At 41.3% G+C, this 22,894-nt stretch overlaps 1 protein-coding gene across 1 annotated transcript in view; it reads left to right on the top strand.

Annotated features, from left to right (window-relative positions):
• ACSF2 (acyl-CoA synthetase family member 2) overlaps window positions 1–22,894 on the top strand; it is a 132,487-nt gene that overhangs the window by 23,051 nt on the left and 86,542 nt on the right. Inside the window, exons 2-4 of the mRNA XM_053453332.1 lie at window positions 6,526–6,721; window positions 7,263–7,391; window positions 9,688–9,741. Coding sequence (XP_053309307.1) covers window positions 6,526–6,721; window positions 7,263–7,391; window positions 9,688–9,741 — 379 coding nt within the window. The remainder of the gene's footprint in view (window positions 1–6,525; window positions 6,722–7,262; window positions 7,392–9,687; window positions 9,742–22,894) is intronic.

Raw genomic sequence — 22,894 nt, 5'->3', positions numbered from 1 at the left:
TGTTTTTTGTACGTTATAGGGCAATAAGTACAAGCAGCGTTTTATGATTTCCAAATCTTTTTTAACAAATCTGGTCAGTCTGCCTACATCTCCTCTTTGGAACATCTTTGAAGCCGGTTAACTCAATTTAACCCATTCAAACCATATATTTTGGAAAACTAGACACCCCAGGGTATTCCGAATGCTGTTATTTTAACCCTTTCCATGCACCAATTATAGAACTACACTTTGTCAAACTTTGTAATAGTAATTTTTTTTATTTTTTTTCCACACAAATTGTACTTTAGTTATAGATATACAGGTTCTGTATATGTCACTATCAAACAACACCCCAATGTGTGTTCAGGAACATCTCCTGAGTACAGCGATACCCCACATGCATGGGTTTGTCAGATTGTTTGGCTGGTAAAAGGCTACTTTTGGGGCATGCGTAATTCAGGTGGTCATTTGGTCATTCTGCCTCCATCTCCTCTTTGGAATATCTTTGAAGCCGGTTAACTCAATTTAACCCATTCAAACCATATATTTTGGAAAACTAGACACCCCAGGGTATTCCGAATGCTGTTATTTTAACCCTTTCCATGCACCAATTATAGAACTACACTTTGTCAAACTTTGTAATAGTAATTTTTTTCACACAAATTGTACTTTAGTTATAGATATACAGGTTCTGGTATATGTCACTGTCAAACAACCCCCCAATATGTGTTCAGGAACATCTCCTGAGTGCAGTGATACCCAACATGCATGGGTTTGTCGGGTTGTTTCAGATTTAAAATGCCACATTTGGGAAGTGCGCTTTTTTTCTCCATTTTGGTCAGTCTGTACCTATGCCCTATCTGTGAGCTAGGCCACTCCAATTTACCCCATCAGCCATTTTTTTATATATTAGACACCCCTTGGGTATTTGAAGTGCTTTTATTTTAACTCTTTGAGATTTTTGAGAAATTTTAGCACTTGCTCAAAATAATAAACTTTATTTTTTATTTTTTTTATTTTTTTAATACTTTTTTTATATTTTTTTTACACATTTTGCTGGTACTGGATGGTTCATCTAGTGACATCACTGCATAATTATTTTTAAATGTTAGCACATTTTTTTTTTTTTTCCATTTTTTTTTTATTTTTTTATTTTTTTTTTGAATATTTTACTAATCACATAGTGATTAGAAAGCTGGGCTCCATTGACTTGCATGGTTGAATGCAGTACCTGTATTCAACCAGCAAGTGGAGCCAGTTCTCTAGAGGGTCTGGAGACCATCTAGCAAACTTTTTCTTGTTTACTTTTTTTTCAGAGCGGCGGCCATCTTACTTGATGGCGAAGATCACCGGCAGCTGCGGCTGTGACCGCTCTCCGGAGCGGTCACAGCCCACCTAAAGGTAAGTGTTTGGTGTCGCTGGATGCCTCCTGATTGAGGCATTCCAGCGACACCATTTAAGTTTAGGAGGCGATCGTTGATCGCCTCCTAAACGCTTTTAAAACGGGCGTCCGCCGCCATACAGTGTATGGCGGCTGTTGACGCCCCGGGGAGGGGCCAGACATGGCCCCCGATGCCGATCTCGGCCTTGCTGAATGCCTCGACATCGAGGCATTGCAGCAAGGCCGTTTAAGCGAAGAAAGTGATCCTTGATCACTTTCTAAGCTTATTTAACTTTTTGACGGTTCAGGACCGTCAAAGGTCATTTAGTGACCTTCTTGTCATGACGGTCCTGAACCGGCAAAGGTCGCGAAGGGGTTAATGGCAAGAGAATGTGGCTGGAAAGACTGTGGAGATTAGTTCAACTCCAGGCAGACATCTTATAGGGGTGGCCATGCCTGGCAGTTTGCTAGCACCAACTCCAGACAAAAACTATAGGGTCAGTGGCTTAGATGTAATGTAAAGGAAATTCTACCTTACTCAGAAGGTAGTAGCTAAATGAATATGAAATTGATATGGGATAAAAATAAAGCCTTTCTCACTATAGGACTGCTGGCCAAAGGCTATTTGAATTTTAAACTCCTTCATCTGGAGAGATGGTCAGACTAGATAGGCTGAATGGTTCTTATCTGCCTTCAGATTCTGTGTTTCTTGGAATAGAAAACTCAGGACTGTCTCCCCTCTTCCTCTTCCCTCCCTGCTGCAACTATGTCTAACCATCATCATACTAAATGCCTAGTGATAGGCTAGGCATGATATCAATGATAGTGACATTTCGGAGGCATCTTTGCCCCTGACCATTGGGGTGAGGCAACCTATGCATAGGTGGTATCACTGTACTCAGCAGATGTTGCAGAACACATATTGGGGTGTTTGTCAGTGTCATATACAGTACCAAGGGGAGTAAATTCATACCTAAAGAACGTGTGTGGAAAATACACAAAAAAACATAAAAAAGGCTAGTGGTAGAACTAGTGAATAGAAAGTGAATACCACCATTTAAAATACCCTGAGGTGCCTAGTTTTTTAAACATATATGTTTGATGGAGTAAATTGAAAAAAATTCCACGTTGAAAAACTGAATTGCGCATGTCCCAGATGTGGCCTTTTAGCCCCCAAACAACCTGACAAATCCATGCATGGGTGGTATCACTGTACTCAGAATATGTTGCTGAACACATATTGGGGTGTTTTGAAGTGACGTACACTGATCAGCCATAACTTTATGACGACTGACAGGTGTTATGATGGCACCTCTCAGTGGGTTTGATATATTAAGCAGCAAGTGTACACTTAGTCCTCAAAGTTGATGTGTTAGAAGCAGGAAAAATGGCAAGCATAAGGATCTGAGTGTTTTATCACAAGTACAGATTAAAATTATTTTTAATGTATACTTGGTCCTTTTAACCTTTCTATCCTGGTCTGGACCCACACCTGCCGATTATATCACATCAGCTTCAAATATGTCCCAAATAGCACATGGGGGCATGATTAGCAGATTTAAGAAAAATATTATTTTGAAATAGCAAAAATGCTACTTGCCCTATAATTTCCAAAAACTCAGGACAAATAGTAGAATCTACTAAGCAGTTTTTTCATTAGCTTTTAAAGTTAAATAAAAAAGTGAGAAAAAGTGTTTTTTTACATTTTCTTTGCCATATTTTATTTTTTTATAGGAAATTAGATGATATGATAAAAATTGTATCTTAAGAAAGCCCTTCTGTTCTGAAAATAAATTATATAAATTGCGTGGGAAGACTAAACATTGCTAAACACCAGCACTGCAAAAATATTAAAACAGCCTCGATCATGAAATGGCCTGGCCTTAAGGGGTTAAAATTTGTTCTGCATTGCTCAGGCAGGACTTAACAAGTGGATCATGGAGGCTAATCACTTGGGTTTAAAAAGTGTTGCAGTTTTAAACCTATGGGAGAGGCCAATGTGAGATGTCTTCAGGTTTGGACTGGGTGTAACCTGATGAATTCCCAATATAAAGCTTATGGAACTGAGTTTTATAGACTCCTGTGTATGAAGTGAGAAATATCTTTCTTTTATTTACTGATTATTGACAAGCTGTGAGTCTCTCATGTTGCGTTTATTCTGCTGCAGAGAAATAATACTGACTTTACAGTATTTTAAACCTTCAGTGTCCTGTCCTACTGTGGGAGTACCCTACACACTACCACACTCCCCAATAGTTTGATTTAAAAAAACTGATAGCGGAAAGAACAAAATGAAAAAATAAACCATCTTTGCCCGGAGACACTTGCTGGAAAATTGGCTTCTGGCTGTGTGGGATCAAGGGAGGAGGATATTATCTTGCCTCTTTACAGGTCATTGGTAAGACCTCACCTTGAATATGCGGTACAATTCTGGGCACCGGTCCTTAAAAAGGACATTATGGAATTAGAAAAAGTGCAAAGGAGGGCTACGAAATTAATAAGGTGATTGAGTCTGTTCAGCCGATATAACCCTTAACTGACCACTCAACTTCTTAGTGAATAGTATAAATGAGTGATTAACCCCTTCGCGACCTTTGCCGGTTCAGGACCGTCATAACAAGAAGGTCACTAAATGACCTTTGACGGTCCTGAACCGTCAAAAAATTAAATAAGCTTAGAAAGTGATCAAGGATCACTTTCTTCGCTTAAACGGCCTTGCTGCAATGCCTCGATGTCGAGGCATTCAGCAAGGCCGAGATCGGCATCGGGGGCCATGTCTGGCCCCTCCCCGGGGCGTCAACAGCCGCCATACATTGTATGGCGGCGGACGCCCGTTTTAAAAGCGTTTAGGAGGCGATCAACGATCGCCTCCTAAACTTAAATGGTGTCGCTGGAATGCCTCGATCAGGAGGCATCCAGCGACACCAAACACTTACCTCTGGGTGGGCTGAGACCGCTCCGGAGAGCGGTCACAGCCGCAGCTGCCGGTGATCTTCGCCATCCGCAAGATGGCGGCGGCCCGGGAAATAAAACAATAAAGGTGAAAAAGTTGGCTAGAGGGTCTCTAGACCCTCTAGAGAGCTGGCTCCACTTGCTGGTTGAATACAGGTACTGCATTCAACCATGCAAGTCAATGGAGCCCAGCTTTCTAATCACTATGTGATTAGTAAAATATTCAAAAAAAAATAAAAAAAAATAAAAAATGGAAAAAAAAATTAAAAAAAATTGTGCTAACATTTAAAAATAATTATACAGTGATGTCACTAGATGAACCATCCAGTACCAGCAAAATGTGTAAAAAAAATTATAAAAAAAGTATTAAAAAAATAAAATAAAATTAAAAAATAAAGTTTATTATTTTGAGCTAAAAGTGCTAAAATTTCTCAAAAATCTCAACAAAGAGTTAAAATAAAAGCACTTCAAATACCCAAGGGGTGTCTAATATTAAAAAAAATGGCTGATGGGGTAAATTGGAGTGGCCTAGCTCAAAGATAGGGCATAGGTACAGACTGACCAAAATGGAAAAAAAAAGCGCACTTCCCAAATGTGGCATTTTAAATCCCAAACAACCCGACAAACCCATGCATGCGGGGTATCACTGCACTCAGGAGATGTTCCTGAACACACATTGGGGGGTTGTTTGACAGTGACATATATCAGGACCTGTATATCTATAACTAAATTACAATTTGTGTGGAAAAAAAATAAAAAAAATTACTATTACAAAGTTTGACAAAGTGTAGTTGTATAATTGGTGCATGGAAAGGGTTAAAATAACAGCATTTGGAATACCCTGGGGTGTCTAGTTTTCAAAAATATATGGTTTGAATGGGTTAAATTGAGTTAACCGGCTTCAAAGATATTCCAAAGAGGAGATGGAGGCACAATGACCAAATGACCACCTGAATTACGCATGCCCCAAAAGTCGCCTTTTACCAGCCAAACAATCTGACAAACCCATGCATGTGGGGTATCGCTGTACTCAGGAGATGTTGCTGAACACATATTGGGGTGTTGTTTGACAGTGACATATATCAGGACCTGTATATCTATAACTAAATTACAATTTGTGTGGAAAAAAAAATAAAAAAAATTACTATTACAAAGTTTGACAAAGTGTAGTTGTATAATTGGTGCATGGAAAGGGTTAAAATAAATATAAAATATATGGTTTGTATGGGTTAAATTGAGTTAACCCACTTCAAAGATGTTCCAAAGAGGAGATGGAGGCAGACTGACCAGATTTGTTAAAAAAGATTTGGAAATCATAAAACGCTGCTTGTACTTATTGCCCTATAACTTACAAAAAACAGCAACAAAACATAAAAACATTGGGTATCTCTAAACTCAGGACAAGTAGTAGAATCTATTTAGCTAGTTTTTTTACTTGCTTTTTTAGGTGAGTAAAAGATTTTTTAAATAAAAGTCCTAAAATGTGTTTTTTTTTCAATTTTTCACCATGTTTTTTTTATTTTTTTTATAGTAAATAAGATGATACGATCAAAATAATGGTATCTGAAGAAAGCCCATCTTGTCCCGAAAAAAACAATATATAACTTTTGTGGGTACACTAAATGGGTGAGGAGAAAATTACAGCTGAACACAAGCACCACAAAAGTGTCAAAACAGCCTCGGTCCCACAGGGTACAAAACGAAAAATGAGCCCGGTCCTTAAGGGGTTAAAACTAACCAATAACTGTATATTGTTTACTTCACCATGTATTCAGTCTATTGAGCAGAAGCCCATTGGGAGGCCTGATCACCCAATAGTCTAGGCTAAACATTGCCTTGCATTTATAAAACAGATGTTAACATTTTGCAAGCATGCATTTAATATGCTCCTGTTTAATTATATTGGATTTACTTATTATTGATTATATGATTTGTTTAATAAATGTATATAATTATTATTATGTATATAATAATATGAAATATATGTAAACCTTAATTGTACTTAGAATTTCATTAATGTGAGATCATTCTACATTAAGGTTCATGCAAATGAAATAATGTAACTTAGTAGTAGGGAATAATTTTACTTCAAAGGTTGAAGTCCCATAAAAAAAACTATTTATTTATTTTTAGCAAATTTGGGCCTGTTAAAGTGATGCATTATAAATAGAAACACTTGCAGCTACTCTATGCCTCTGTTTTCTTGTCCACAGCTCATTGCTGTCAGATGTTCCTCCTCCTAGACCTGTTACTGCCACCAGTTATGTCCATGGAACCTGTAGTTTACCGCTGACCAGCAGGACTATGCAGCAGTGTCTGGCTGAAACCACTGACCGAATCCCTGATCATGAAGCTCTTGTGTTTCTGCAGAGTGGCACACGGAAAACATTTAGCCAGCTAAGCAAGGATGTGTGTGAGAGTACTTGGGAAATTATTGTAGGGGAAAATAAAAGGACTGTATTTTGTAGAGATATGAGTGTCAGGAAATGTGTACTATTCACATACAGGGAGATGACAAACTAAGGTTTATGGTGAGAAGAAAGGAATAGGCAACAAATATATCATAGTACAAAATGGAGCTATATATACCAATATCCATAAGTAACAGTTAGATATGAGCAATATGCTGTGCTGACTAAACAGGAGACAATGTCAACTTTGTGGTTATATACATGGACTGAGATATATATGCCCAGTCTAGGGATTAGCTAGAGAAATGAATATTTAAACTCCCTGATATTATTGTGCATTTTATTGTGCAATACATAATGCATCATTAATTCAATAAAAGTTTGTGCAGGGCCACCTCAACATTTCTTGCATAAGATGTGGCAGCACTGTTTTTTGCAATGCCTAATGGAGTTACAAACTCACCTGCACACTCATGTTTTCAATAGATAGATAAAAATATTTTTTTTTTTTATTTATTTTTTTATTTTTTATTTGCTAGGTTGAAACTCTTGCCGCTGGACTTTTAGCACTTGGTCTTAAGAAAGGAGACCGCTTAGGGATGTGGGGACCAAACAGCTATGAGTGGATCCTTGTGCAATACGCTTCAGCAAAAGCTGGAATTATCTTGGTGAGTCTTTGGCAAAGGTAACTTTATGGATACAAAAATAAAATGTAAGCTTGACCATTTTTACTCTTTACAACAGCATTTTTTAACATTTGCGCTATGATCTCATTCAACTGTAATTTTATTATTTCTCATTTAGGGTACAAATGATACATTGTTTGTTTTTCAGGGCATGCAGTGGTTTTCTTATGTATAGTCTGTCATTTAGTAGAAAAAGAATGCGGAAAATTTTGAGAAAAAAAATGTTTTACTGTTTTATCTGTCATAGACTGTGCTCAGCTAGCGAAAATGAGAAATAAAAGCCTAAATTCTATTCATATACCAATCCTTAGTTTTAATTAAATCTCATATGCCCAGGATATTCAAGGGCAGATATTAAAAGGTGCCTATATTTGTTCCAATTTGTAATATTTAAAAAATTGGTAAAAAGTCTGTAGTTTCAGTAGCACTTACGGATCTTAAAACCGCTACAGAAAAGTACATGTTTATGAGAAGTAGAAATTCTACTATGGCCATTTTGGCATATTTCGTGCATCCATTTCCCCTCCAAGACAAAGTTGGTGTTCAGAATAAACAAATCTGCTTGGCAGTTGTGACGATACGGACATCTAGAGAAGTCTCTCCCCCATGTGTATCGTCCAGAAGGGGAACACTGTCAGTGTGTATAGTCAGTGACTATATCGCCACCAGGATGCTGGTCTCAGTAAGGGAAATTCTGTAAAACAAGGCTAAACGAGTGGTAATCGGTAGCAGATTGTGACCAGAGCCAGGTTAGGCACGGAGTCCTCTCCCTACAGTGCTGACAGATCTGAAGACTCTGTGGGGTAGACTGCAAGGAAGACCAGGTTTAATAGGAAAACAAGGGCAGGAAAAAACACAAGCAACTTGGTACAAAAGGAAAGTTAACACAAGAAAAATGAATTACCGTATTTGCTCGATTACAAGACGACCCTCCAAAATCAAAATATTAATTTAGGAAAAAAACAAAAAGCCTGAATATAAGACTACCCTATAGGAAAAAAGTTTTACTAGTAAATATTAATAATAATAATAATTAATAATAAAAGCTATGATTGAGAAAAATATATTTTTTATTTCCTTTTATTTGCCAACCTTGCCCCCCCCAGTTATGCACATTTGCCCCCAGGCTTGCCACACTGCCCCCAGAAATGCCTTATACCCCCCTATTTGCCACTCTGCCCCATGATGTGCCTTTTAACCCTCTATATGCCACTCTGCCTCCAGAAATGTCTTATACCCTCCTATATGCCACTGTGCCCCATGATGTGCCTTTTAACCCCCTATATGCCCCTCTGCCCCATGATATGCCTCATACTCTGGCATATAGGGGGTTAAAAGGCATATCATGGGGCTGAGTGGCATATAGGGGGTTAAAATGCATTTCTGGAGATATATATATATATATATATATATATATATATATATATATATATACTGCTAACAACAATCACACTCCTATCAAGCCAAGGCAGCCAGTACATGCTGGAACCTGGGGATGTTAGAAGTGTGATTACAGCCTCCCTATGCTATGCTACCACCCTCACCCCCCTTACACATCCATGCTATCACACACACACACTCATTCACAAACATTTAAATACTCATTCATTCCATTAATCACACATACACACGCTCAAACCCCCACCCCCTTACCTGAACTGCAGATCTCCCACTCGCAGACTTCTGCAGGGGCCTGGCTGTGCGAGCAACTTCTCTGGCCCCGCCCTCAGAGGAAGGAGGGGGGAGGTAGAGTTATGTGAGGACTGTGCTAGCTTCCTGTTTCCTGCTGCTAATAGCAGAGACGCTGCTCCCGATCAAATCCCGGTAAGCAGCACGGCCGAAGCAGAATGAGGTCTGATTAGAAGACGACCTCGATTAAAAGACGAGGGGTATTTTTCAGAGCATTTGCTCTGGAAAAAACCTCGTCTTATAATCGAGCAAATACGGTACATCCTGCAGGAAAATATATATACATACATAAGTACATACATACATACAGTATATATATGTGGGTGCACTAACTGAGAAAACATTTGAAGAAAGACATAGCAAAAACATGAAAATTGCTCTGATCCTGTAGCATAAGACCTTGGGCCTTATGGGGTTAAATCACTTTTGCTATTACAACAGGGCTTTAGGCAATGTTGCGTTCACCTTAGCTAACTTTGTAAGTTCTAGTATAAAGTCATTCTAATGCATTCTGTTGTGTTTCTTGCTTGTTAATTAAGTTCCTTACAACCAAAGTGAATTTCTCATTTAAATTATATCTTTAACCTAGGTATCTGTGAATCCAGCATATCAGCCAAATGAAGTTGAATATGTGCTAAGGAAGGTATGGAAACTTAGTTACCATTGTATTCAGAAGAGGACAGCTAAAAGTTAAATACATGCTGTATTATTATTACTATTACTATTGTAATTACTACATTTTATCTAGATTTCAGTAAGGCTTTTGACACTGTTCCACATGGAAGACTTGTAAATAAACTACAATCTCTGAGTTTGGATTCCAATATTGTTTAACGGACAGTGGAGTATAGAATATTTGATTCTGTCATAACCTCAACATCTGAGGAAAGGGATTTAGTGGGTAATTATTCCAGAGGACTTATTGGTAGGTAGACCATGACTTGTATAGGGAGAGGCACTAGCAGTAGACAGAAGGAAGTGCTTATGCTGTTTTACAGAGCACTGGTGAGACCTCAATTTAAGTATTGTGTGCAGTAGTGCAGACCATATCTCCAGACGGATATAGATACTTTGCAGACAGTTGAAAGAAGGGCTAATTAAATGGTTCTTGGATTGCAGGATAAAACTTACCAGGAAAAATTAAAGGATCTTAACACAGGGCTCGACAAATCCCAGGCGCCAGGTCGCCATGGCGACAGAATTTGGTCCTGGCGCCTAGGTTTTGTCAGCCTCTTACATCCAGAAAAAATTGTGGATGTAAGAGGCTGAGTCACCACACGGGGGCGCTGCTGCTGTCTTCCCAGGAGTCTGGGCAGACAGCACAGCCACTCAGAGCCCGCCCCCGAGTCTGAGATCACTCCCACGGAGTGATCCTGTAGGCTGAAAACGCGGTTGCTGGAAAACCAGCAATCGTGTTTTCAGCTGCCACAGGCAGCTTCAGGGAAAGTGGTGGAGTGTTGATTGGGCCCCCACACAAGTGTGGGGACCTGACCCAACACCCCCCAGCTGCCTGATCTCTCCATGAGAGCGACAGTGCAGCATTAACCCCTTCAATGCCGCGATCGCGGCATTTAGGGGTTAATTCCCGTTTTGTACGGGGCTCTGCTGCCAGGCAGACCAGCAACAGCAAAAACGAGCCCCCACAAGCCCTTTGATGATTCCTGTAGGCACGGAAGCCTACAGCAGTCATCAGAGACTCCCCCCTGCAATGGCTGGTCTATAGACCAGCAATTGAGTCCCAGCTGCCAGAGGCAGCTTCAGGGACAGGGGAGAGGGTTCTTTGGTCTCCCCATGAGTGTGGAGACCAGCCCCAACACCCCCTGCTGCCTGATCGTTACCCTGAGAGCGACAGTGCAACGTTAACCCCTTCAATGCCACAATTGTGTATGACACATTCGTGGCATTGCGGGGGTTAACATTTGTCCCCACAAGCTTGTGGGGACTAAATATCAGTCAATGCTGTGCTCCAATGGAACATCAGCATAGAAAGAGTTAAAAAAAAATAAAATAAAAAAAAATAGCACTGACCTGAAAGTCCAGGGTGCTTCCAGGTCAAACGCTGTGAGTTTATTAAGTGGGCTGATGATGATCAGATCACTCCTGACCAACTGTTAGTTTAAAAAAATCCTGGCTCCTAACTTTTTTACCTGGCGCCGAGATTCACAAAAAATTTGTCAAGCCCTGTCTTAACATATATAGCCTGTAAGAGAGATGTGACAGGTGGCATATGATAGAAACATTTAAATATTTAAATGGAAACAGCATTATAAAGGAAGAGAATAGAAGAAATACTACCACAACGTGAGGGTATAGTCTTGGGGGGAAAATGTATAAAAGTAATATCATGAAATGTTACTTTACTGAAAGGGTAGTGGATGCATGGAATAGCAGAAGTGGTAGAGATTAATACAGTGAAGGCATTTAGGCTAGCGTGGGATAGGCATAAGGCTAAGCTACATAACAAATTAGCCAAGGGACTAAGCAAAGCATTCAGAGGTTGGGCAGACTAGATGGGCTGAATGGTTCTTATCTGCCATCACTTTCTATGTTTCTATGTCGGCAAATTCCATAGCGTTAAAATGATGAGGTGAGAATACAAAATGAACAATAACATGAATGCATATAAGACATACTGGTTTAGACTGAGGAGAAGGCTTTGCCTTGGCTAAGGGAAAATGAGATTGAAAGTCATCTGCATGGATATTAAAGAGTCCATATTGTACAGAATATACTAAGCCTCGACACACTATCTAAAAGAAAAAACAATATATTAGGTTTATCAAATGTGCAAGCCCCTCCACACAAATAGTTAAGTATGAGAAAAGTAGGGGAAAAACTGCACTGAAATGAAAAATAGTTTCAAAGAGGTCCTTTCAGTACTGTATACACTCTTAGAAAATATTACGTCCTCCCCTAGTTTCAACAATCATGATGAATGACCCCTTTGATCTGAGGAGGTGCAGCTGCCTTCCTCAAAGTCCAGGCATATCAGCTACAGGCAGGCAGGCAGAACCCCCCCAAGCATGTGATCACTCCTAAAGAATTGGTCATAACTATCATGTAGAATGGTGAGCGGTTATCCAAGGTGGAAAACAAAACACAAACATGTAAATTACTACCTTTAGGTTACTGATTATTGATTGGTCTCACCAGTGGAGGCTATGTACAAGTGACCTGACAATGTTTATTTAATCTTTGTAGTTAGGAGTAACCATATAACTCCAATAATGTAGATGCAAAGTAACAGAATGTTGCAGAATCTTGTAATACCTCTTTTATTTGACTAAAAGTATTTTGTAATGATGAGTCTTCCCTTTATCAGATAAAAAGTAAAACACACAGATTAAATCTTAAATTTTTATTTGATTAACAATATTTCAGGAGTTTTCCATTTATTCTGCAAGGATACAGGGGGAGTGGTAAGGGTGATAGAGCATGGGTGAGCACATAAATTCAACCATTTCTTAGCACATAATCAATGCTTTCTATAACCTGCTCTTAAATCAAATTTATATGCTCACTGTTTCTCTCGCACCCTTCCCACTCTTCTCCTGTCTTTCCCACTCTTCCCTACTATAAACTGATTGGAGACGCATTTTCACACCAATACCAACCAAAGACTATTTCAGCATGTTAATAATGAAGGTGTCATCACGTATTGTACAAACAGTGCGAGATTAAATAATGGCAACACGTGAAGACAACTCTCACCTGGAAAACAGATTGTCCACCATTAAAACCAGAACATGTGATGTCGCGTACCATATCCAGCAGCTTGACCAACCATATTCCTCCAAGCTTCAAGACTTGGAGAATCAGGATAACAGATTGAGCAGGTTCAATATAATGGTCAGGCCTTGCCGCCAGGCAAATGCCCGGGTCCCGATGGTCTGACACCCCTATATTATAAAAAACTACTCCCCGTCCTGGCCCCACACTTGCTAGCCCTGTTTACGTCTCTAGCGGATGGGTCTCCCCTTCACCCTCACACCAACTCTGCATATATTACGGTGATACCGAAACCCAATAAAGATAGAGATAGCTGTGGGAGCTATGTGGGATCGGCCGATCTCCTTGATCAATACTGATCTCAAGATCCTTGCAAAAATCTTAGCACTCAGATTACAACCACTGATCCCAGGACTGGTTCACCCAGATCAGGTCGGATTTGTCCCGGGCAGGGAGGCCAGGGACAACACCATTAGGGCCCTGGATCTCCTGGCCCACATACGCGATCGGGGGGGTCCGTCTCTGTTGGTCCCCATGGACGCGGAAAAAGCATTTGACAGGGTGGCATGTCTCTTCTTATTCGGTGTTCTCCGAACCTTGGGAATTGGTAACGTTTTTCTCAACCTCGTCACTTCTTTATATACCCATCCCTCGGCTAAGATTAAAGTTAATGGGACCTTCTCTAATTCGGTACCGATTTCTAATGGCACCAGGCAGGGCTGCCCTCTCACTCCCATACTTTTCATTCTCTCCTTGGAGCCCCTAGCTAATGCCATTCGCGCTGACACCAACATCAAGGGTATTGAGGTAAGGGACACCCCTCACAAATTATCCATTTACGCCGATGACCTCTTACTCTCCCTGTCAGACCCCCTGAACTCCTTAGCTCATGTTGCCTCAGCTTTACACCTTTTCCATTCGGTTTCCAACTTTAAAGTAAATATGCAGAAATCGGAACTGCTTGGATGTAGAGATGTATTGGGTTTCTTCCCCCCTCCGTAGGATGGTCGAGTGGACCTTACACCCTACTAAACCATGGATTCAGATAGAAAATTCTCTCTTCCTTGTCAACATCTCGTTTGTTCCATGGATTCAGGAGAAATTTAGAGTCCCCAGCATGCTCAGACACCCCACTATCTCCCCAACCCTCAGGGTTATCTCCCGGATGTATTCCAAAGGCACTCTGTCCTCTTATCCTGGCCCCTTATTCCCAATCTCGGGCAACCCGGAGTTTACCAGTTCGGAGCCGGCCCATCTCCTATCCAGACTGTATGCAATAGTAGTTTTGTCATGCCTTCCTGATAAGCCATATTACTACAAGCAGTGGAAACACGATTTGGGCATGTCTTTCTTGTTGGAAGATTGGTTATTTTGGCACAGAAAAGATCCATCTCAAGTAAAACGCAGGAAACTGCTTTTAAACTCTTGTCTAGATGGTACAAGCTCCCTGTAGATTTGCATCGCTTTATCCCCCAAATCTCCCCCCTGTGCTGGAGATGTGGTTTAGACCGAGGCACGTACCTTCACATCTGGTGGGAATGTACACTAATCCGGCCTTTTTGGGGAAAGACAGAGGAGGTCATTAGGGAGGTCATAGACCCAGAGGTCCGTCTTACCCCTGAACTGATCCTGCTACATCACACCCCAACGTCCTTTGGATCATACAAGCGTACACTCACCTTTCATTTAATTAATGCGGCTAAAACCACTATCCCCAGATTTTGGAGGTCTGACAAACCTCCTCCTATCGAAGCTTGGCTGAAACAGGTTATATACATATGCAATATGGAAGATTTCATTTCGACCGCTAACGGTCGAGGTTATAAAAATTATCTTAAATGGCTACCGTGGCACCAATTCCTCTCATCCCCTAGGTTTTCAGCCATCTTTCGGTTCCAACCCCCACCCCTTAACTCCCATGCTCAGCCCCCACGTATGTCCTGCCTCCGAGCTTGTATGGTCCTTTCCTGCCCGGAGTTTCCAGTTCCTGTCCATATCGTTCCTCATCCATGCTGCCTCGTCAACTTCTACCATGCCACTTTTTGTTCCGCCGTGTCGCCTGCCAGGTGGGGGAGACCCCATTTTTTCTTTTCTCCCTATCTTTTTATTCCTCCCCTTGTTCAATGTATCCAAGACATATGTGGTACCCTCATTTCTTCGCTATGATATAAAACTTTACAGTGGTACTTGTCGGTATTACTCCGATTTACACAACTACATGGGAGTCTTCCTCCTCTCCCGTTATTTCATGGATACAGGGTATTGTTTTGTCACACTGTGTTACTGTTACCCTCGGTTGTTCATCTCAGTTTGTCACTTCCATCCGAGCAATACCAAACGTCAATATGTAACTATTGTTTTGCTAAAGTATGTCTCACTCCTCTAGTGCATTTATCTAAACATCTGGATGTACTGTACTTTATTTGACATTTCTTTGATACATCTCTGTATGTATATTGATGTACTGCTGTGACTTTACCTCGTTGCACTATTATAAATAAAAGTGACTTGAATACAATATAATGGTCAGAGGCATCCCAGATCGAACAACTGAAAGATCTTAAATAAACTCTTGCTAAACTGTTCCCTATGGAGCTAGGTTGGCCTTATGACCCGACTAGTAGGCCTATCAAATTTGACATTGAGGAACCTCAACTGAATCCCCTAGAGACATTAATGTGTTGCCTTCACAACTTCACCATAAAAGAAGAAATCACGACTAAGGCATGCCACAGAGCTAGGTTGCCTCATTGCCCCGATATGGTGTCTAGAGGGGCTAATAATGACCCGCCTCTAAGGAGACATGGAACTGACAATCACCACTTTATCATACACATTTTTTATATAATTGGTGATTATACTGTATAACGCTGCCTTAGTCTCACTGGAGCTATATGCCAATGCAGTACCTGCATTATGTAACCTTCTAAGGTCCTATCAATTGATTATGTAGCAGATTCAGCTGCTCTCAGGATTCGGTGCGCAAATGGTTCGTTTACATTTGTACTTCCTTTTTACTTTGTATAAACAGACAGTATCTCACAAAAGTGAGTACACCCCTCACATTTTTGTAAATATTTTATTATATCTTTTCATGTGACAAAACTGAAGAAATGACACTCTGCTCACTTTTGACTCACTTTTGTTGCCAAGCTTTAGACATTAAAGGCTGTGTGTTGAGTTCTTTTTAAGGGAACAGCAAATTTACACTGTTATACAGGCTGTACACTCACTACTTTACATTGTAGCAGAGTGTCATTTCTTCAGTGTTGTCACATGAAAAGATATAATAAAATATTTACAAAAATGTGAGGGGTGTACTCACTTTTGTGAGATACTGTAAAGTTTGTAGTGTTTCTTGAAGTTTCTTTTTTTCGTTTTCTTGGATTGGTTGACTTTGCTCCCCCACAATAACGCCCTGGTATTGTCGACGATCCCCCCTTTTGTTGGGATCACGCTGAGTGCCATAGTGCCGCTCTTTCGACTGGCATGTTTTGTGTGGCCTTTCTGGCCGTCTAAGTTTCTATCCCTTGTTCTCTCTGTTCCTTCTCCCCCTTTTCTCTCCTTTCTCTCTCCCCCTACCACTCCCCCTCCTCTCCTCCTGCTCTCCCCCTCGCCTCTCCCTCCTTACCCCCTTTTTTTTTTCTTCACTCCCTTCCTTTCCATTATGCCACCCCCTCAACTGCTCCCCTTACTCTTTTATATTTTAATGCCCGGGGATTAAATATTCCGGAGAAACGCTCACATTTGCTTTGAGACCTGAGACGAGAGAAGGTCGATGTGTCAGAAGTCAGAAGACTTACTTTCTTGCAAGCAGATCCCCTAAGCTTTCTAAGGTGTAGCCATCCTCGTTCGTATAGGTCTTACTACGTGGTCAGATCATGCCCCGGTGCTCCTCTCGCTCAACTTGCCCCTCGCCCGCCCCTTCCAACATTCTTGGCGCCTTAATGAGTCACTGTTGACTGATGAGGCGGTGGGTGCTGACACGGCATGGACCCTTACCAGTTTCTTCCAGGAGAACCTGACTGGGGAAGTCCCACTCTTTACAGTGTGATCCAAGGCCATTTCATCCGGATTTTTTCGGAGCATAAAAAAACTTGAAACTTGAAGACTGCCTCTCTGTGTGCTCATGTAGCTGAGGCAGAGAGCACACAAGGATTCTCTTTCTGGAAAGAGCCTGCAGCAGTTTATGTCCTTACGAGGGGAGTTGGCTTCAATCCTGAATGCCAAACATCAGAGGGCCTATTTACACTCTAGGGCACCGTTTCACGAGCAAGGGAACAAACCCGGGGAAGTATCTGGCGAGAGCCCTCCGCGCCTCCCCTAATTTGACATATATCCCAAAGAAACATTCAGACACTGACCAGACATGTCTTCTCCATTCTGACATCTCCAATAGTTTTGTTAAGTACTTCACAAAACTTTCTAACATTAATCCTGCTAGTCAGGCTCTGAAAAACTCCTCTCCTTATATAATCCGACCTCAAACAGAGATCGGATTATAACACTAGAATCCAGATCCCCCCCAACGCTGCAGGGGACCTGGATTCCCCTCACTGTCGGCCGGCGGGTGTCCGTGCGATACGCAACTTTCGTCTCTCCCCTCCACTTCCATACACCCCTCCGACTCCTCCCCCCTCCCATACACCACTCTGCCTCTCTCCCGACTCCCTGGTATTTGGGAACCTCCGTTGCTGACAGGCACTTTCACTGCAGCTTCATAGACGCCTCAGCGTTAGTGAAGGGCAGTAACGGAGGCTGTCTGTGCACATCCTGGGCCCACCCCACCGGCTGACAGAGAATCGAGGTCTGGGGGTCTGCACGATGTGCACAGACAGCCTCCGTTACTGCCCTTCACTTACGCTGAGGTTTCTATGAAGCTGCAGTGAAAGTGCAGAATGGTGTATGGGATGGGGGAGGAGGCAGAGTGGTATATGGGTGAGTTATTGTGGTGTATTGGGGGTATAATGAATTTCAGGGTAGCAGAGTGGTATATGGGGGTGTAATGCATTTCAGGGAGGCAGAATGGCATATCTGGGGGAGTTAGAGTGGCATATCTGGGGGAGGCAGAGTGGTGAATCAGGGAGTATAATGAATTTCAGGGTGGTGCAGGGCATTTATGGGGGGGCGGAGTGGCATATAGGGAGGTATAAGGCATAAATGGGAACAAGTGGCATATTGGAAGTTATAAGGCATATTGTGGATATTAGGCATATCAGGGGGACATAAGACATATCTGGGGGTAAAAGGTATATCAGGGGGCTCAGTTGCATATCTCTGGCATATAAGGAGTATAAGGCATATCGGGGGCACAGTGGCATATCAGGGGGCACAGTGGAATCTCTAGCATATAGGAGGTATAAGGCATATATGGGGGAAGAGTGGCAAGCTGGGGGTCAGATGTGCATAACTGGGGGCAGTTTGGTAAATAAAAGAAAATATAAACAAGGCTTTTTTTCTCATAGTTTTTATTAAATATGAAAACTAGTTAACATATGAATTAATATTTACTAATAACTTGCGAAAAATGGACAAACATTTTAAAGTTAGGGGGGCCTGGCTGCTGAACTGCATTGACATGTAAGCTGAGACCTCTGTCTACTCGCTAGCTATAAAGCAGCTCAAACAGAATTTCTTTTATACCCTTTTTTTAAGTAAGAAACAATCTATCATCTTACTATACCTACTGCTGGAAAGATGACTTCCAAACAATCTAAGCGCTCCTCAAGCAAACTCCCGCAGTATTTTTCCAAACAAATGAAACCTGCTAATAATTTTCAAGATGGCGATGATTCCTCTCTGCCCAACCTGTGATTGATGAAGAAGAGAATGAAATGCACCTATTACAACACTCCTTTTAAAACAAATGCTGGAAAATGTGACCACTGTGATTAAAGATATGCTTTCTGAAATCAAGTCTGACCAGCTTGGCTCCTGGACAGATCATAAAGAGGCAAAGTTTGACAAATTTGCGACAACATTTATTGAACTAGTAGATCGGCACAACGCTTTGGAAGACCATTTCAATAAACTACTTATTAAAGTTACAGATCTTGAAGACTGTTCCTGCTGGAACAATCTCAGCATAAAAGGGATACTTGAAGAGGTGACTGTTGCGGCCTTACCAGAATATGTGACAGCCTTTTTTCCATTCCCTACACTCTGACAGTCCTACGGATTTTCTCCTCAACCGCATTTACTGTCTTGTTAAGCCAAAGACATTACCGCCAACATCCCCAAGAGACGTAATTATATGGTCTTTACATTCATATCAAGGACGCTAAGTCAATCCAGACAACTAAACCCCTTTCTGACCCCATGTGCAAGTTACTGATTATAGTAGTATTTTTTCTCTATTTTGCATAACCTGGGTATGAAGTCTGCTGAAATATTGTAATGTGTGTGTTTAATTTAAAAAAAAAAATGTTTGGCATATATTAGCGGTAAAATGAATAAAAAGTGTTAACATTACCCTAGAAAAATACGTTGGGTTGTTAACTTTTTATAGTTTAGTTTTTTTCTTGCTTCTATTGGGGCCCAACTTCCAGCATATCACATTTTTTAAATGTGCTTTTGAATAAGGCATTGTTTGTGCAAGAATTAGATTCACAATTGCTGCTGTGTTTAAAAAATGGCAAGTACAAACCAAAATGCTCAAAACCTAAATTAGAGTGTGTGAAAAGAGAGTAATAGATAGAGCTGTAAATCTTTCAAGCTGTGTTCACTGACCATTTAAAATGGCTGCTGACTGTGTGCTTTTTCAAAATAGAGACTACATTCAAGGTACTCACCAGGTACGAATGCTTACAGTATAGTATACACTAACGCTCTCTAAAGAAAAAAGACATAAATGCAGGAACCAAATGCACTTGCAAGCAGGTTATTATTATTTTTATTTATTAACCTCCAACAAATTATGCAGCACTGTACAATTTAAATGTAGTGAGCTAGCATTATTCTGATTGTACTAGAAGCAGCAAGGAATACAAGTTATAGAAGTGGGAAGAAGTAAACACTTTTGACTTTAACTGCTTGTTTTCTTCCCAGAAATTTACATGCTACTTTTGGACTTGACCTCAGGAATAGGAGAAGTAGAGAATAAAAGAAGCTTTGAAGTAATTGTAAAGTTGACATACTTTTATTTCAATAACCAGAACGAGGAATCTGCACACTCCAAGAGAACCCAGGTGCTTAACTGTGCCAGGAAGGGCCAGTTCCCCAGTAAATCCAATAGATAAATAAAGGCTCCAGGCACTCAAGAGTTCCAACGTCAGGCAGATTAATTGAGACAAAGAACAACGTTTCGACCTCACAAAATTTCAAAACATCCGCTTGTCTGTTTCTGGGGCCGAGTTCTAGCTCTGCTTGGACAGATAACCAGGTTAAGCGGAAAGTCGTGAGGCGTGTATTAAGAGCTGGGACCAAGGATATAGGTAAAGAGCCGGGAAACATCTGCGGTTGAAAACTAAGTTATCAGGGTAGACTCCTGTACTAAGTAATTGCAGACGAAGGGTAGGAGATCCATTCGTCTTGATGATCATTGACATATAGATGAAGGAACGGTTTGAGATGCGGATTGACCGCCTCGGCTGCCCCGTTTGTCTGAGGATGATAAGCTGAGGAGAAGGCAACCTTTATCCCGAGAGCTTTAGTGAACTCTCGCCAAAGCGTGCCACAAGTTTTATTCCTCTATCTGAAACAATTTCCGTGGGCAATCCATGTAAACGTATCATCTCCTGGATGAAAACCTCAGACAGTAATGTTGGGAAGCTTTCTCAAAGGTACCATTTCAGCCATTTTGGAAAAACAATCTACAATAATTTGTGTGACGGGAGGTCTTGCACCCCGACTAGACAGAACTAGTGGTAGAGATGAAGCGGAACTGGAGCCGCGCAGGCACTGTTGCTGACCAAAATCTAGCTGATACTGTCCTAACAAGGACAGTAAGTGATTATAGCAGCCCACCTCAAGCATCAGACAAAACCTTATTTTGAAAACACACAGCCTTATACAGTGAAGGAAAACAATATTTGATCCCTTGCTGATTTTGTAGGCTTGCCCACTGACATGATCAGTCTATAATTTTAATGGTAAATTAATTTGAACAGTGAGAGACAGAATAACAACAAAAAAAAAATCAGTTGTAAATTGATTTGCATTTTACTCAGTGAAATAAGTATACGATCCCCTATAAATCAGCAAGATGTCTGGCTCTCAGGTGTCTTTTATACAGGTAACAAGCTGAGATTAGGAGCATTCACTTAAAGGTGAACCTGCCCCCCTTACAGCATATGACGCCACACTCCTCCAAGGTGAGGATGACTGATAGCAGTTCGCTGTTACCGACATTGTATTTCCTCTTGGTTGGCGTGAAACATTTGGAGAATCATAAGGTCTGTGAGGTGGTAGCCTCTCTGACTCTTTCTTGTCAAAAAACATTGCCAAATTGTTGGTAGGGTTCAGGCAAAAGAGCTAGAGGCTTAAGAGTCATAGCCAAGAAGGCGAGAGGGGCAGGTCTGTGGGAGTGCTGGGCACATACTTTATCCCAAGCTGTTATTTGTCTGGGTCCTCCAATCTAGGGTAAAATTGTGAGACTGTAATCACGGAAACCCTAGGATAAGTGATATCGTGGGTGAACAGGAATGATAGTTGTTCCTCAGTGTGACGGAACCCTCCATTACAGGGGCCCCTGGAGTGGCCAGAGAGCCAGCTTCCTCCCTACCGACTATGGGCCCTGGCCTTGTAAAGAATTGTGTGTAAGTACAGGGGGTCAGTTTCTACTGATTTTCTCCCTGGTACAGGTTTTACTATATTTCCTAAATATTAGAGACTCTGGAGCACTGATATTGATTTGGGATTTGTCCTGTACTTTGCCAACACCAATTATGTTTTGCAACTTTCAGCTATCCCTAGAAGTATATTGTCTCATTACTTGTTTAGGGGATTATCTCTGGCAGACAGCCAGGATATGTGACCAAGGAGTAATAAACCATTGTTTCAGTTTAATGTCAGACTCTCCCCCGAGTTCCACACTACAGACATTTACCCTGGCCAAACCATCCGTTGCCCTGGAACTGATTTCAATACAATGGGGACCCCATTTATTGTTAATCCCTTTACTGACCCTATTGTCTGGAGCCAGATTTAGGAGGCGGTTGTGTACCGATTGTGTACTATATCCAGCCATGTGTGTGAAAAATAAAGCATTCTTCACTTTGTTTACACCCTACACTGAGTCTCGGCCAGTAACTGGGAAACCGGGGAAAGAGTGTATTGTCCCAGGCTAAGGGAGCACAAGTCAGTGAAGGTAGTCGGTCAGACTACCCAGCTCCGTGGCACTCATATAATAGTCTGACAAACAGTGAGTTGTGATGTAGTATCAGTCACTTAAGCAGGTCGAAGAAGTATCCCATCAATGGCCTGTACTGTTACAGGAACCACTCTAGGTTCAGTAGAAATGCCTGCTCCGGAGTCTAGAAAGGCCTCAGTGGTAATGTGACCTGTGGACCAGGACAGGCTATCAGGAACGGTCGTGCGGGAAACAAGATTGGGAGACATTTCCAATACACCTATAGCAAGCCCCCCAGTGTCAGAAGGTTTTCTATTCCTCTAGTGCTGTATACAGTAATAACCTCATAGTGCTGTATACAGTAATATCCCCCTAGCGTTGTATACAGTAATAACCTCATAGAGCTGTATACAGTAATAACCTCATAGAGCTGTATACAGTAATATTCCCCTAGCACTATATATACTGTAATAACCATACTTGGGAACTCTCCGAGTTTGGCTTGGGGAACTCTTGGAGAAGCGGTGATTCATCAGGTAACCTGGAACGCCGACTGACGTCAGAGGGAACGCCCACCGACGTCAGAGGGAACGCCCACTGAAGTCAGTGATAAATAAACGTGTGCATTAGTATTCGGGAAACATGAAAACAAACACGAATAGTGCATTTTCACTGTTCAAACGGAATAAACTAATATGGGGCGGTTAAAAATAGAAGCACAATGCGAAGAATCTTTGTGTTTGTCTTCTTCATTAATGTCTCCTACCTAATTTCCCTG

This window comes from Spea bombifrons, chromosome 13, assembly GCF_027358695.1.
Source record: "Spea bombifrons isolate aSpeBom1 chromosome 13, aSpeBom1.2.pri, whole genome shotgun sequence".
In the NCBI taxonomy this organism is placed as follows: Eukaryota; Metazoa; Chordata; class Amphibia; order Anura; family Pelobatidae; genus Spea; species Spea bombifrons.
The sequence above is the reverse complement of the archived record's forward strand: the minus strand, read 5'-3'. Positions and strand labels throughout refer to the sequence as shown.